Source organism: Mustela lutreola, chromosome 1 (assembly GCF_030435805.1).
Source record: "Mustela lutreola isolate mMusLut2 chromosome 1, mMusLut2.pri, whole genome shotgun sequence".
Taxonomy (NCBI): Eukaryota; Metazoa; Chordata; class Mammalia; order Carnivora; family Mustelidae; genus Mustela; species Mustela lutreola.
In genome coordinates, this window is record NC_081290.1 from 289,061,136 (window position 1) to 289,076,035 (window position 14,900).

Genomic DNA, 14,900 nt, shown 5'->3' on the forward strand with positions numbered 1-14,900 from the left:
GGTCCTCCATTCCCTCTGTCCTCCCCTGGGCCCCAGACATAGGTTCTGGTGCCGAGAATGCCAGGCTCTGGCCACCTGTGTGTCCTCCCTCTGCCACTGAGCGGCTCCGGCAGCTGCACAGCTCCCACCTGCCCTCAGCTCCAGTCGACTCGCCCTTCTCTGACCGTCTCCCGTCTCTGACCCTAGCCCCCAGCAGGGACTAGGCTGGGGGCTTCTCCCTCAAGGCCCTCACAGGGGCCCCCGCTGAGAGGGAGGTGACCTCTCAGCCTCCTGTCCCTGTTGGAGCAACCACCAGATGTCTTGCCCTGGTAGCTGAGCGGCCCCCACTTCTGCCCCCTGCTCCCAGGACTGAGCTCGCCAGAGGAGGGCACCCAGAGCAGGGGGGCGGGGAGGGAGGAGGGTGCTGGGAAAGGCCAGAGTCCAAGGAGACCCTCAGAAGGCCTGGGGAGGGGGCCAGGGCATGGGCTGGCATCCCGGATTAGGCTTCCCAGGTCTCAGGCCCCTGAAGGAGGGCAGGGGAGATGGGCTTGAGGCCCAGATGGGGCACCCAGGAGCTTGCAGGGACAGAGCTAACAGAGGCCCCTGCTCTGGCACGGGGTTAGGACCGGGGCACAGCCCAGGGGAAGGGTAGTGTCCAGCTCATTCACTGCTGTGCCTGGGACTTGGCACGAGGAACGCCGGCTAAGGGGCAGGATGACCCCTCTTAGGTTACTGTCCATGGCCCAGCCAGGCGCAGAGAAACTGTGACCCCCAGACAGTGGCTGCAGGCCCAGGCATCCGCTGGACAGCGCAACAGGCACTGGCCTTTGCGCACCTCACTGGACAAGCTCTGTCCTTCCCTGGCCTCAGTTTCCCTCTGTCACCCCTACTCTGCTCTGAGATGGGCGCCTTCAAAGCTCAGGGAGCCACCCCTGCCCCACGGCCTGCCTCCTATGCCAACCCGGCTCCCGGGGCCAGGCTGCTGGGCCAGCCCTGCCCTGCCCTCCCCATGGGGCGACGAGGCACATGTCGGGAGACAACAGGGTAAACACACACAATGAAATGAGGATGGCGGGGGGAGGGACGGGCGGGCCAGGCTGGACGAGGGGCCCACGGAGGCGCCAGCCAGCTGCCGGGGATGCTCGAGAAACGGGGCTCGGGCTGGATGGGGTGCTCCGGGCCCCAGACCCTGACCCTGACACGGGCCTCCCGGCAAGCCGTGCCTTCCCAACATTCCGACAGCCGCCACGGCCTCGCTAATGGACAGTGACGCATGCACGTGCCCGCCCGGCCCAGGCACAGGCTCACCCCCCCCCCCACAGGGGGCACGTAGCCCACTCCCCGCCAGATGCTGAGCGGTGTGGGCCCTCTCGGGCCCTCGGAGCCCCAGCACGTCCAGGCCTGGGCCGACCCTTTCCGTGTGACCCCCTATAGGCCCGGCTGGGGAGCTCCTCCTTTGGGAACTCATGGCCAGATGATCACAGGCCTGTTGCCGGGAAGGCGGGCAGCAGGCAGCCCCACCGTGGGTCAGCCAGCGTGGGCGCTGGGCCCATAGCCTCGCAGGGTACCACTGGAGGAGCCCCGAGGGCGGCCGGCTCCCACGCAGGACCTTGGCCACTGCTCTCCTGCCCTCACTGACCCGGGGCCAGGCTGCCCGTGACTGGCTGCTCAGCCTAGGTGCTTGGCCCTATGCGGCCTCTCCAGGCCCAGGAGTGGCCGCTGGATGTGTGAGCGGGCACGGGGTGCCCTTCTGGGGGCCAGTCTGGCTCTCGCCAGAGGACCTGCCCGCAGCCCCCTCCCTGCCCCTGTGGCGGGGCCAGACACCTTACCTGCCAGCGTCAGAGGCTACTCTCGTAGCTGGTGGCCACCTTCTGGCCCTTAAGCCCAGCACCCCAGCTTAGTCCTGGCGCTGGCGGGGGGGGTTCTACAGTGGACAAGAGGCGCCTTTCAGTGTGGTGTGCTGGGCCCTACCTCCCTGGGTGTGCAGAGATGGGCCGGCCCACTGCGCCGGGGAGGGCCCTGCCCCCTGGGGGGGCCACGTCAGAGGGGCCACACCCCTGCTCACCAGCCCGCAGGGCGGCCCGAGCTGAGCCCCCGCTCACCTGACAAGTGCTGGGCGGAGGGCTGGTCATGTGTGCTCAGTAACTGGGTCTGAATGGTCTCCACGACCCTCTTGAAGCGGCGGCTGGGGCCTGGGGGAAACAGGGCGTCACGGCCGGGACGGGGCTGGTGCCCGGAGCCCGCGCCCGGCCCACGGCTCACCTGACAGGAGCGTGAATGTGACGGAGTAGATGCCGTTCTCCTTGTGCGCTGCCCCGCCCTCGGTGTAGGTGATGTCCACTTGGAATTTGACCGGCTTCTGGAACACGGCCGGGCCCCCCGTCGCCTTATACTCCGCCCGGAAGCTCGTCTGGGAGATGACACTGTGGCTGAGGCTGGGGATCTGCAGGCGGGAGGGCGGCGTGGGTGGGCGGCGGGGGTGTGCGGGGCCCCCGCCCGCACCACCGCACCCCCCGCAGGCCGGGCCCGGACCTCTGCCTCTCGGCTTGGGTGCGGGTTGGGGACGTGGGAGCAGAGTGGAAGAGGAGCGGGCTGGGCGACACAGGGTCAAGGAGACCCCACGGCGCGGTGGCCAGGACCAGGGTCTCCGAGGTAGGGGCCCCACGGCCATTGCCGAGGTGGGCACCCACTGCTCTGTGGGCTCGGGAAAGGGGCCGCTCCCAGGATGGGCAGAGAGGCCTCTGAGCACTTGGCATAGGAGCAGCCAGGGGAAATGCCCTTGAAACCAAGTCAGGAGGCCGTCTGGCCCTGGAGGGGTCACCCCAGGCCAGGGCTCTGCAGCCCAGGAGTGCTGTGCTGGCCTTGCAGTTGGAAGGCCCGGTGCATGCCGGGGGCCGAACCAGGCCGCCATGGCAGGTGGGCCCCCAGCCCTTGGGGAACCTGAGCTGAGGCCACACCAGGCTGAAGAAACCCATGACAGGTCCCAGCCCTGAACGGGGTGGGGGGGGGGGATCCCCAGGGGACCCCACGCCGGGCCAGGCCCCCTGCAGGACGCTGGAAGCAGACATTCAGGGCTTTCTGTTCCTCGTGCTCAGGGTCTCACAGACACGAATGGAGCACCCCCAGGGCCCGAGCACAGCCTGGCCTCTGTGGAGCCAGAGGGGCTCCAGGAGGCGGCAGCCAGTGGGGGGTGGGGAGCGCGCATGGGAGCCAGAGACAGGCCCTGGGACAGACTCGGCAGAGGTCCCTCTGTGTCCAGGCCCTGGTCCCCGCCCCCGTGAGCAGCCTGTGCTTCACTCCCTGTCTCAGTGAGCTGTCCCCACCCAACCTGCTGCTCCCGCAGCCGGGGCTGCTCACGATGACAGCCGGCCTCCCACCCCAGCCCAGGGCCGTGCAGCGACCGTCTGGCTCCAGCCAGTGTCCATGTGGGACGCATGTCCCCAGCCAGGGGGAGGCTCACCGACAGGAAGGCGTGAACTATGTCCGCTTTGATGGAGCTCAGGGCTTTGTCCTTGATGACCACGAAGATCTGCTCCTCCTTCTCCAGGTTGATAAAGTTCCCAAACCAGGACTTCTTGGCGAGCCTGCGGGAGGGGGAGGGGGCAGAGGGCAGCTCGCGTCAGGGTGTGCTGTCAGCCAAGCCTCCTGGGCAGGGCCAGCTTACTGCCCCGACTCCTGCCGCCCTGACCCTACAGTGCTAATGCTAATCCCACGGTCTCGGCCTGGCCCCATACCCCCAGGCCTGCCTGGGCCTGGGCAGTGCCCACCAGAAAGGACAGCGGAGCACACCCTGACACCCAGGCCTGCTCCTCTCTGTTTCAGCCACCAAGTTTTGGGGCAATTTGCAGCAGTCCTGCAGCCACCTGGAAGAAGGTGTCCCCTGGCCCTGGGACTGTATGGGGGGGGGGGCGGGGGCAATGCGGAAGGCCAGGGTACGGGGTCAGGGCTGGTGGGGGAGCTCTGCACCCATAAGGACAAGTGAACGGGAGAGACCCTGCATGGACAGTGGGGCCTGAGGGCTCGGGATGCTACGTGCCCCTCCCATCTGGTGGGACAGCCTCGGCTCCCCCCAGCCACCCTGTCCTCGAGGACCAGGGGCTACTCAGCTGCCTGCTGCCCAGCCCAGGTCAGTCTGGGACACAAAGGCTGTTCCAAAGCCCAGTGCTGTGCTGGGCAGGTCAGCGGTATACCCTCCTGCACACAGCCCCTCCCTCACTGGTGCCCAGGGTTCCCCTTCCTGCCCTGTCTTCCGTCCGGCCTTGTTACCCTGTCCAGCATCTGCATCTGACCTGCGCTGTCTGCAACCCCCCCGCTGCTGTGCACACTAGCATGGGTACCCTCAGATGGCCCCGTGATCCTGCACACCCCTCCCTGAGGCGGGGACAGGCCAGTACTTTCTTCTAAGCAGAATGAGTGACAGATGTCACCTCCAAGAACATGGCACTCAAGGCCATGTCTCCTGCTTGCTAGCAGGTCTCCACTGCATGGTGATGGAGCGGCCCTTGGTCCAGAAGCCAACAGACCCTGAATCCCACCGACGACTACAGGAGCTTGGCCACAGGTCCTGACCCAGCTGAGCCTGGAGGTGACCACAGCCCACAGACTGTAAGGTGAAGGGACCTCCTGAGCCGGCCTGGGGCCTGACCCACAGAACCCGAGACGTGGAGTGGGTGGTGTCAGAGCTGCTGAGCCCGGAGCCATCTGCCAGGTGGCAGGGCCAACGTGTCCTGACTGCCGTCCCGCAGCTCCGCCGATGGAACACACCCATTCGGCCCACGAGGCACAAGCAGGGCCGCGGCCCATCATCTTGCCCCGGCATGGGCATCAGCGCTGGCAGGGGGAACTGTAAGGGCAGATTCTCCGGCACCTCTCGGTGGCTTTCCCAAGCACGTGATTTCCCTTTCCGTGCCCAATTCCACCGCTGGCCCCTTCTCTGCCCAGGGATCCCGGGCCAACCACAGCGCGGAGGGGATGACGGGCAGGCATGTCCTGCCAGACCTCCTGTCTTCTCCCCCACATCCTGCCTTCTGCCCACTGTGCGCTCTAGGTCCAGCTACTCCCCGCCGTGCCCTAGCACCTGCAGCCCAGCAAGTACGCAGAGGGGCAGTTCTGGGACCCGCATACAGGGCTCCTGCTTCCTCCCTTGACAAAGAACAGCACCAAAAACACGACTTGTTTGCAGTGTGGGAGCTGGCAGTTTGGCACCGGGTGGAATAGGCAGTCCCGTGCCCGGAAGAAGCCTGAAGGAGCCAGAGAGGCAGTGCCAACCAACTTCAGTGCGGGCTGGGCCATCCAGGCAGCTGCTGGGCATCTCGGAGTAAAGCAGACCACTCTCCTGGCATGGTGGGCCTCGTCCAAGCAGGTGAAGGCCTCCGGAGCAAAGGCTGCAGCTTCCCCAAGTGCTACTCAATGCCACAGCATGAATTCCCCACCTGCACATGTCACACTCAGGGCTGTGACGTCACCCAAACCGGAACCTGCACCTGCTGAATCTGCGGTCTCAGATCTGCCAGCCCCCAGACCTGCACACTCACGCACACACGCCGTCCCGGGAGCTTCCCTGCGGACCCCGACACGCCGCAGGCGAGCGCGTCCTCCATAGGAGGCGGTGCCGAGGCACTAGCTGCACAGGCCTGTGGGGCCACGGCGTGCCTGCTCTGTCCCATCGCCACACCCGCCAGGCGGTGGGCGCTGGCCAGGAGCCCTGGGGGTGGGGGCGGCGAGGCCTCCGGAGGGACTGGAGGGGGAAGAAGGGGAGGCTGTGGGCCACCGACTCGGCGTCAGGTGCCGTGGGGTCTAACCAGCCTGAACGCCCAACAATCCCGTTACAGGGGTGTCTGCGAGCGCCGTGACAACAGCAGGACGTTTCGGCTGAGGGGCACTAACGGTGGGATGGGTTCCCTAACCCCGACACGCTGCGGCCCAGAGTCAGCCAGCATCCCCAGGCCTCACGCAGAGCAAGCCACGTGGTGGCACTTCTGCTTGGCGACGAGACTGTGGCCTCTGCGGAGGCTGCCTGTGCCCTCGCCAGCCCTGCCCAGCGTCCGCAGCAGGTTCCTGTGTGCGTCGTCTTCCCGGGGCTGCAGGACCAAGGCCGCTGCCGGGGTGAGGAGAGCAGGCAGGGCTGCTCCAGCGAGTCCTCGGTCCAGACTGGCTGTGGGCTGAGCTGTGGCTCTGCTCGCCCACCGCCTCCCACGGCAGCTCCCTCCTCTTGGCGAAGGTCCGCAGACGGCCTGGCCGCTCCTGGCCTTGAACAACGCCACCATCCCCTGGACACGAGCTCCCGCCACGCCGCCCATGACTCTTCCTCATCCTCTTCGGCTGGCGCCAAGGTTTCACCTTGAGACGCTCCGTCCCCGCGAGCCCCCAAGTTTCTGGCCACATTCCGCCTCCGTTGTGTCCAGCACAGGCCTCCTTGGAGGCTGCTCGGCTGCAAACCCCACAGGCCGGTCCTCCTTGGGCTCCCTGTACTGGGGCTGAGCCCGTGTCCAGAGCAGGGTGAGCACCCATGCCATGAGGCTGAGGTTCTGGTCCCCACGGCTCCCCCAGCGTGCAGGCCAGAGCCTTCAGCGGGCAAGCCCCAGCCCCGCCGAGGCATGGCTGTGCTGTCCGTTGCCTCCTGCCAGCCCCAGGCTGTGGCTTCTGAGCCCAGCCAGGAGGAGCCAGCCAGCTCCCTCTGCACTGAGAGTCCTGCTCCCTAACCTGGCATTCCGGGTGTCCGAGACAGAGCTGTGGGTGCTGGAGAGGAGGTGTCCCAGGCGGGAGGTAGAGGGGGGACCTGGGCAAGCCCAGGGGCACAGGGAGAGAGGAGGGAAGACCTGGAGAGGCTGGGGTGCTTCGTCCTGCAGCCCTTGAGGGCCCCCTGGCCTGCCGTGTGGGAGGCTCCAGCGCAGACCCCCGGCCACCTCGGTGTCTGGGCACCGGGATGGCGGCCAGGGGCTCCCCCTCAACCTTGGGCAGCCGCCACTTACTCTGGAGACGACTCCGGGGTCAGGTTGGACATCTCCTCGGGTGTTGGAACTGTGCACGTGGAAAGGACAAAAGACATGACCGCCGTGCTCTTGTCGCCCCCGCCCCAACGCTGTGCCCGCAGTCCCACGCGCCCACGGGCTCCTGCCCCTGCCAGAGCCCAGGGCCAGGGGGCTGCCCCAGCCTCTGGTGCTATAATCAGGCCAGGCCTACTCTGGCCTCCAGCTGTCCCTGCTGTCCCCCGACAGATGGCACTGGTCCCCCGCGCCCACCCATTGGCTGTGCCGCAGGTCCGGATGGCCTGGCAGTGCCCATGGAGCTTTGGCAGCGGGCACTCTGCAACGGGCTCCCCCCGCAACCCCGTCCCACAGGCCTGCGGACGGCCCTCAGCCCACCCGCCTGGACTCTGGCCTCTGGCTGTCCTCCCAGGGCTCCAGGAGCCTGGCCTCAAGTGACCACTGGGCTGAAGAGAAGCCCCGGAGCTGGGAGGGGCCCCGAGGCCACGGCCACCAGGCCCCAATGCGCAGCGGGCAAGCCTGGGAGCGAGCCGCCATCTGGAGGCCCCGCCTGGGCCTGTGCCGGCCTAGAGAACACAGACTACTGCCCGGGGCCCAGCGCAGAGTGGCGACCCTCGTCCCTCCACGGACCCTGCAGTTTCCGGCGGTGGAAGCGCGGCGACCCCAGGAAGCTGTTCTTGATGGAGTTGAGCCGCGTCCTCCAGGGCACCCCTCCGACGCTGGGGCTGGACGGGGGCGTGGGGTTCGGCGTGCCGGCCGGGCTCTCCTTGGGCGTATGCACGGGCGTCCCCTTAGGGGTGGGGAGGGGACTACCCCTTGGAGAGGGGTGAGGGGTCACCTGTATGGTGGGGACAGATTTGGTGTTTGGTTCAGTCCCGGCGGCCAGGAGCCGGGTCGAGGCCGGCAGGGTCGGCGGGCCCGGGGGCAGGGCAAGCTGGGGGCCTGGGCCCCCTGGGACAGGGGGTCGGGCCTGGGTGCCGGCTGGGAGTGGGTTGGACTTGGTGCCCTGCAGCGGCTTGTCGGTCAGCTTGGCCTTGCTCGGCAAGGTCTGGGTCTTGGGGTTGGGCCGTGAGGCGGCCTGTGGAGGGAGGACGTGTCCGGGCCGAGAGGCGCTCCGGCAAGCTTCCGGCTCCGCGGAGGTGGCCAGGGGGCAGGCCACGAAGGGGCTCTCGGGGGGTGGGGGGGGCAGGGCAAACTTTCTAACAGGCTACAGGGTGGTGCGGAGGGCGGGGGCAGAGCGCGAGGGTCCCCGAGGGTCCGCCATGCAAGCGCCCCCCGCCCCCCCCACCGCATGCACACACACAGCACCAGGAGGACCCGAAAGAAATGTTCAAGCAGGACCCCAAGGCAGGACCGGCGGGGACAGGCGGGCATGGGGGGTGGGAGCATTTGCCGTAAAAGAAAACAAATAACAGACGAGAAAACAAACAAACAAAACAAAAGAACGTGCAGTTAGCCACAGCAGAAGCAACCACGGGGGCCCGGCAGCAGGTGGGGGGCACGGGCCCAGCCAGGGCTCTGGGAGCCTCCCTGCCCCCCCGCCGGTGCACGCTGGGCTTCTGGGAGCTGGGGGTCGGGGCGGGGGCTCACCCGGGGGCTGCTCAGCGGGCTGGTGGACAGGCCCGAGGAAGCGCCACTGATGGACCTGGACCTGTGGACACCGGTGCAGGCAGGTCAGCCAGGGGGGCCGCAGCTCCTGGCTTCTCTCCCCCGGGCCGACCCTCCGAGAGGCCGGGAGCCCCGGCCGAGAGCCTTGAGGCCGCCCTGGCCTGCGCACACCTGGCCACACGCAGGGCTGTCCTGCTGTCCCCGCCCCGCCTCTCCCAGGACCGGGGAGGGCCCTGTCAGAGCCCAGTGGGGTGGCTCGATGCCCGTCTCGGGCTCGTATCCTCCAGGCGGGAGGCCCAGGCCGGGATGGCACCAGGGAGCCCTCAGCACGGGTGTTGTCTGGGGCTTGGGTGGACGGAGGGACGAGGGAGACAGGTGCTTCCTGGGAGCTGCGTCCAGCCCCTGTGTCAGGTCCACTCTCCAGCTCCTGGTGCTCTGAGCCCGGCCAGAACCCCCAAAGCTGAATTGTCACAGGCCCTGAGTCCTGTGCTCGACAGAGTCTCCCGTCCTAGCGTGTGGGCCACCAAGTGGGCACTGGCTCAGTCCTCCATGCCCACAGCCCACCTGCCTGGCCCAGAGCTGCCCACAGCATGCCAGCCCACAGCCCTCTCCTCACTGGCACCCCGAGGGCTGGGGCCAGGCCAGGCTGGGGTGAGCACTGGCGGGGACCACGAGCCTGGTCCACCACTGGCCCCACTGGGCCCGCAGACCTGGCGGGGCAGGAACCAGGCCGCCTGCGAGGCAGGAGCCTCCCTCTACCGCACCACACGGCCTCAGGAAAGGCCCACCATGCTCGCTCAGCCCTGGGTGCTGGCACCTGCCACCCTTCGAGGAAGGAAATGGGGCGGGGCGGAGGGCAAGGCAGCCCCAGGAGAGAAGAGGAAGAGTGAAGGCCCGCCCCAGGCAGCCCAGCCCCAAGGGGGCCCGCGCCCACCCACTCACACCCCGGCCCAGTCCCTGGGCCTCAGGGAGGCGCTGAGCCCACTCCGACCGGGGCTCCGGCATCTGCAGGCCGGGGCCCCATGGCAGGGACCCTCCAACTGCACCACCTAACGCAGCCACGGAGCCAGGGTGTGGCGCTGACCTTGGTCCCAGTCCCCCCCGCCCCCGCCCCGCCTGCGCACAGCCAGGACAGTGCCCAGAGCCAGGCCTGGGTCCAAAGCTTTCAGACGCTGGAAGGGACTGGGGGCCATCGGTCCCGGCTGCTGCCCACCCCAGCAGTCACAGGCCAGCCGGGCAGCCGCCAAGAGCAAGGCCCAGCGCCTGGGGCCTGCCTGCTCCTGAGCCAGCCATGCACCCGTCGCTCGGCACAAGGAAACCAGAAAAGCAGCAGTGGAAGGGGGGGGCTGGGGAGCCGCCTCCACACAGTCCTGTCTGACCAGGCCGCACCTGCCAGGGACAGAAAGGAAGGGCCCGCGTGCAGAGCAGCCAGGGCAGGTGGGCGGCGAAAGGCCAGCAGGGCGCAGGCAGGGGCACGGAGAGGCACGGGAGCAGGCGGGAAAACAGGTGAGGCCCGGCCACCGTCACCCACGGGCAGCGGGTCCTGCAGGGACAGGGCTGGGGGCTCGGGAACGCCGGGCCCCATGCAGAGACCCAAGAAACCGTCATGCTTCCTGCCGCCTCCTGGGGAGCCTGCCACGCCCTGGCCTGCCGCGCCCGCTCCGACCCCTGTGGGCAGCACGGCGTGGGGGAGGGGAGGGCAGCCACACAGAGGAGGCCTCGCAGCTCACAGACACTCGGGGGTCCCCGGGCAGGGAGAGCGCAGCGGGTCTCCCCACCCGGTCAGGCTGGCCACGGGCCTTGCCCCAGCAGCCCACGCCTCCTCAGGGCCACAGGCCCGGCCCTGCCACCAGGCCCAGCGTCGTCCTTGGGGCTGGGGGGTGGGGGATGGGCGGGCAGGGTGTATACCTGTCTTCTTTGCTGAATTGGGGGTGGGCTTCAGCGATATCCAGGCTTTTACTGAACACTGCTTTACTACAGCAGGAACAAAGTGAGAAAACAGAGTTACTGACGCAGCCCCACTCAGCGGCCCGGGAGGCTGGGCCTCCGCGCAGCCCCACACGAGCTGGGCATGGCCTACCCGGCCCGAGGCCAGGCACGCGGACACGAGGGCAGGTCGGGCAGGAGAGTGCCGGGGCCACGACGCGCCCCACCCTGGTGACCTGCTGGCGGGGGGCCTGGCCAGGCCTTGGAGGTGCCCAGCACCCACCACCAGTCCGAGGACCCCTCCAGCCCCGGCCAGTGGCCCGCTGTGGCCCAGGGCCAAGCGGCCAAGCCGGAAGAAGAAGCAGGGCCTGGGGCGGCAGGGCTGTGCAGGGGCAGCCGGCAGGAAGGGCTCCAGGGACCGCCAGGATGGTCCACAGCGGACCCTGTCCCAGCTCCTCCGGCCCCAAGGTGGCCAGGCCTGGAAGGCGGAGCAGACACTGAGCTTGGCGGCCTCCTGTGCCCGGCCCCTGCTCAGGGCAGACGAGGAGGGAGAGGCGTGGGGTGGCCGAGATGCGGTGGCCCCTGTTGGCACGCAGCCGCACTGGGAGGTCGACCGGGAGAGCAGGGCGAGGCTCAGGAAAGGGGGGCTGCGGAGAGGCAGCCTCTCGCCCTGGGGGCCTGCTGGGGACAAGGGCACCCACAACAGGCAGGACCCGAGGCACAGTCAGGGGCAGCGGCTCAGCTAGCAGAGACCTTCTCCCCCACCACCCTCACCAGCCCCTCCAGTGCCAGATCCCACGGGCAGGAGCCGTGGTGGTCTGCAGCCAGCCTGTTTCCCCAGGGGAGGCTTGGGACCACCAAGGGAGCTGAGAACCACCAGCCCAGTTTTATCCCGATGGTGGCCGTTTGCTGGCAAATACCCCGAGGCCCGGCTGTCCCCAGCGCTCAACCCTGAGCTGACCAGGGGCAGCCTCAGAGCTGGGACCCGCATAGCGGGGTCTCCACGTCCCAGGGCTAGGGCGCAAGCCCCCACCTAGACAGGAACACGGGGTCCCTCCCCGCGCAGGCCCTGCCCAGGGCCAGGATGAGGACTGGCCAAGGGCCCTGCCTGGCCAGCCAGAATGAGCCGAGGCTCTGCAGGACCAGGTCACCCTTCCTTCCTCCAGGGGCGCTGCTGGCTCAGCCCAGACCTGCTGGTGTCCAGGCTCCTTCCTTGTCCTTGACCCCCACTGCCGCAGGGGACCCAAACACAGGGCCAGCATCACGTGCGGACAGGCCTTCCGGGTGGCTCTGAACACGGCCTGACCCCACTGTAGCCAAGTCCAGTCCACTCCAGTCCAGCCCAACCAGCCCCGTACAACACAGGCCAACAGAGCACAGCCCAGTCCAGCTCAGCCCAGCCTAGCCCAGTTCAGCCCAGCTCAGCCCAGCCCAGTCTAGCCCATACCAGCTCAGTCCAGCCCAGCCCCGTCCAGCTCAGCCCACCCCAGACCAGATTAGACCAGCCCAGTGGCTCAGTCCAGCCCAGCCCAGTTCAGCTCAGTGCAGTCCAGCCCAAGCAGCCCGGCACAGCGTCGTCGGGCCCCACCCAGTGGCCTTAACGCAGCCCCAAGGCCGGGGGGGCAGAGATGAGCCAGGCCAGGCCCAGCACAGCCGGCGAGGGGTGCCGACGCTGGCCAGGCCAGGCCACCAGGAGGCAGAGCACTGGAAGCTCCTGGAAGGCACGCACCTCTGGCCATGCTGGGCCATCTCGATGGCCCTCCGCGCGGGCACCGGGGAGCCGCCGTCCGTCACGCTGAGCACCTCCATGGACTTGCGTTCAGGCCGCCGCTTGCCGTGCCGGTTCAGCATCGGGGAGTCCACACGCTTCCGGGGAGGGTCTGTGTGCAGACAGGGGTCAGGGCCCGGCCTGGGCCTGAGAGGGGCAGCATGGGGCCAGACCACCCTGCCACCGTGTACCTATTTCATTTCTGGGGGGCAGGTCCTCATCCTCGTGGCTCGGGTACCTTTCTTTCCGGTCCAGGAGAAGGAAATAAATCATCTTCTCCTGGTTCTCCCTGCGGGGTGGGGAGGGAGGTAGCGAGAGGGATGGGCAAGTCCGTTCCCGGAGGGGCCCCGCCCCGCGGCCGCGCCGCCCCAGCGCCCACGTACTCCTCGGACAGCAGGTCCTGCAGAAGCTTGTTGCGGTCCCGGAAGCAGCCCAGCGAGTGCATGCTGTCCAGCACGTCGGGGTCGATGTCCTCCAGGCTGGGCAGCGAGCGGATCTGCACCTTGCGGGGGATGGGCTGCTCTGGCTCCGGCTCGTTCTTGCCCCCTCTGCGGACGACAGGCACCGCGGGGTCACTCCCCACCCCTTCCGCAGCCTGGGCCTCCTCCGCCCTCACCCCGAGGTGCCGGGACGGCGGGGCCCACCCCTTCCTGGGCCCCGAGTCTTACTGCTCTCCCTGTGCCCAGCCCCTGCACGCCTCCTGCGTCCTGCCCGAGCCCAGCGCAGGCCGGCCCGGGACCCTGGAGAGCCAGGAGCGGCTGAGGCTTGGGCCAGGCCTGCGCTGGGCTGGGTCACCCCCCGCCTTCCCTAGCAGGCCCTCCAGGCCACAGTGACGGGTGACAGGCAAAGCAGGGGGTGTGGGAGGAGGGGCTACTTACATATACCATATGTGTTTCTGAATGTGCTCTAGCTACAAGGAAAGAGAAACAGGGAGTTAGTACGAGGAGGGACCGAGGAGCCCACGTTAGGAGGCGGGGTGGGGAGCACGGAGCTCAGGAGTGTGCAAGAGAGGACAGCAGGGGAGGAAGGGGCTGCGGGACGGGGACAGGGCATGGGGACAATGTGGGTGCAGGCCGGGAAGAGTGTGGGGAGGGGCTGTGTTCCCGGAGGCTCCAGGCCAGCACCCCGACCCTGCCTACCCCCGATGGAAGAGAAAATGCTGACGCAGAGAGAGAAGGAAGGTGAGCAGGGCCGGAGGGGCTGCAGGCGTGGGGGGCCTGGGCGGCAGAGGGACTGAGCTCGAAAGCAGAGTGGCCTCGGGGGTCTCAGGGCTCTGGGACGGAGGTCAAGGGAGGAGGGCAGGAGGGCAGGGGAAGCGGCCAGGGCGGCCCTCCTGTGCACAGGAAGGGGCTGGGTGCAGGTGTGAGCAGGAGGCTGGGGGCCGGCCCTGCTCTCTGCCCGGCTCCCCGGGGGACAGCTTGGCTGGGGAGGGAGGGGGAGAGTGGCCTCTTGGGCCCTGGGCCGCCCTTGTCCCGGAGAGAACAGCCAGACGAGTCCTGCCGGCATGCTCTGGGGACCGGCCCTCCTGGCAGTGACTGAGCCCCAGGGAGGCAGGAGGTGGCCAGCTGGGGGCTTCTTTGAGAACCAGCTTTCCTGGACCCTCCCCAGCCCACCTGCCAGGAGCAGGGGTTGCGCGGAGCCCTTCACACTGACCAGGCCCGGGAGAGCCCAGGACACGGGGGCCGGCATCAGCCGGCGCTCCCCTGCCAGGCACAGCAGCCCTGTCCACACCCGTGCACGCGCACACCGTGCCCGCTTACCCAGTGCTCGGGCACCACGCACGCCCCGCACGGGCATGGGGAGGGGGGAGGCTCCCGGCGAGCGCCCATCCTGCCCCCGAAGGAGGCGCCCTGAGGGGACGGGGCCCAGGCAGGGTCCCGCGAGGGGAGCGAGGCGGCGTCGGAGGGAGCGGGAGGCCGCGGCACGCACCGTGAGGCGCCGGGTGGCGTCCACCTCGATCATGCCACGCAGCAGGCTCTGGCAGTCGGGCGGGATGAAGTGGGGCATGTGGAACACGCCGCGCTTCACCTTCTCCAGCAGCTGCCGCAGGTTGTCGTCGTCGAAGGGCAGAGCCCCCTGCGGGCAGGGGACGGCGGTCACCGCGGGAGGGGTGCACGGGGCGCACGGCGGGGCGGGGGCGGGGGGCTCACCACCAGCAGGGCGAAGAGGATGACGCCGCAGCTCCACACGTCCGCCTTGCGGCCGTCGTACTTCTCCCCCTGTGGGCGGCAGCGGGGGGCTCGGTGAGCGGCCGGCCTCGCTGGGACGCTGCGGCCCCGGGCGCGGGGAGGGGGTGGGCCGGGGGCGGGGGTCGGACGGGGCCCGGGGCATGGGGGGCTGCGAGGCTCCGGCGGCGAACCCCCTGGATATACGGTGACGAGGTGGGGGACGGGGCGGCGGCTACTCACCCGGATCACCTCAGGGCAGGCGTAGTGGGGGGATCTGCGGGCAAAAGCAGCCGTCAGGCCCGGGGATCAGACCCGCTGTGGGCCCGGGTCACCCCAGCCCGCCCGCACTCGGGGCTGCCCCCCAGGACCAGTGGAGACCCCGGAGGCACACTCTGCCTGCAGGAGGTGCCCAACAGGAGGCTCAAGGTAGGGCCGAGCCCCTCACAACCTAATCCCCACTGCGTG

At 68.9% G+C, this 14,900-nt stretch overlaps 1 protein-coding gene across 14 annotated transcripts in view; it reads right to left on the reverse strand.

Annotated features, from left to right (window-relative positions):
- The window catches only part of BRSK2 (BR serine/threonine kinase 2), a 59,557-nt gene that overhangs the window by 3,590 nt on the left and 41,067 nt on the right, over positions 1 to 14,900 (reverse strand). For 6 of the 14 annotated variants that reach the window (XM_059151588.1, XM_059151606.1, XM_059151595.1 and 3 more), the window contains 14 exons: positions 14,676 to 14,709; positions 14,418 to 14,486; positions 14,197 to 14,343; positions 13,146 to 13,177; positions 12,651 to 12,815; positions 12,459 to 12,556; positions 12,229 to 12,379; positions 10,482 to 10,547; positions 8,556 to 8,616; positions 7,596 to 7,803; positions 6,951 to 6,999; positions 3,440 to 3,563; positions 2,242 to 2,422; positions 2,082 to 2,171 (listed from right to left, as the gene is read on the reverse strand). In XM_059151588.1, coding sequence (XP_059007571.1) covers positions 2,082 to 2,171; positions 2,242 to 2,422; positions 3,440 to 3,563; positions 6,951 to 6,999; positions 7,596 to 7,803; positions 8,556 to 8,616; positions 10,482 to 10,547; positions 12,229 to 12,379; positions 12,459 to 12,556; positions 12,651 to 12,815; positions 13,146 to 13,177; positions 14,197 to 14,343; positions 14,418 to 14,486; positions 14,676 to 14,709 — 1,475 coding nt within the window. Of the gene's footprint in view, positions 1 to 1,808; positions 1,904 to 2,081; positions 2,172 to 2,241; positions 2,423 to 3,439; positions 3,564 to 6,950; positions 7,000 to 7,595; positions 7,804 to 8,555; positions 8,617 to 10,481; positions 10,548 to 12,228; positions 12,380 to 12,458; positions 12,557 to 12,650; positions 12,816 to 13,145; positions 13,178 to 14,196; positions 14,344 to 14,417; positions 14,487 to 14,675; positions 14,710 to 14,900 lie in introns of all 14 variants that reach the window. The other 8 variants (XR_009348614.1, XR_009348616.1, XM_059151627.1 and 5 more) reach the window with 3 other exon arrangements.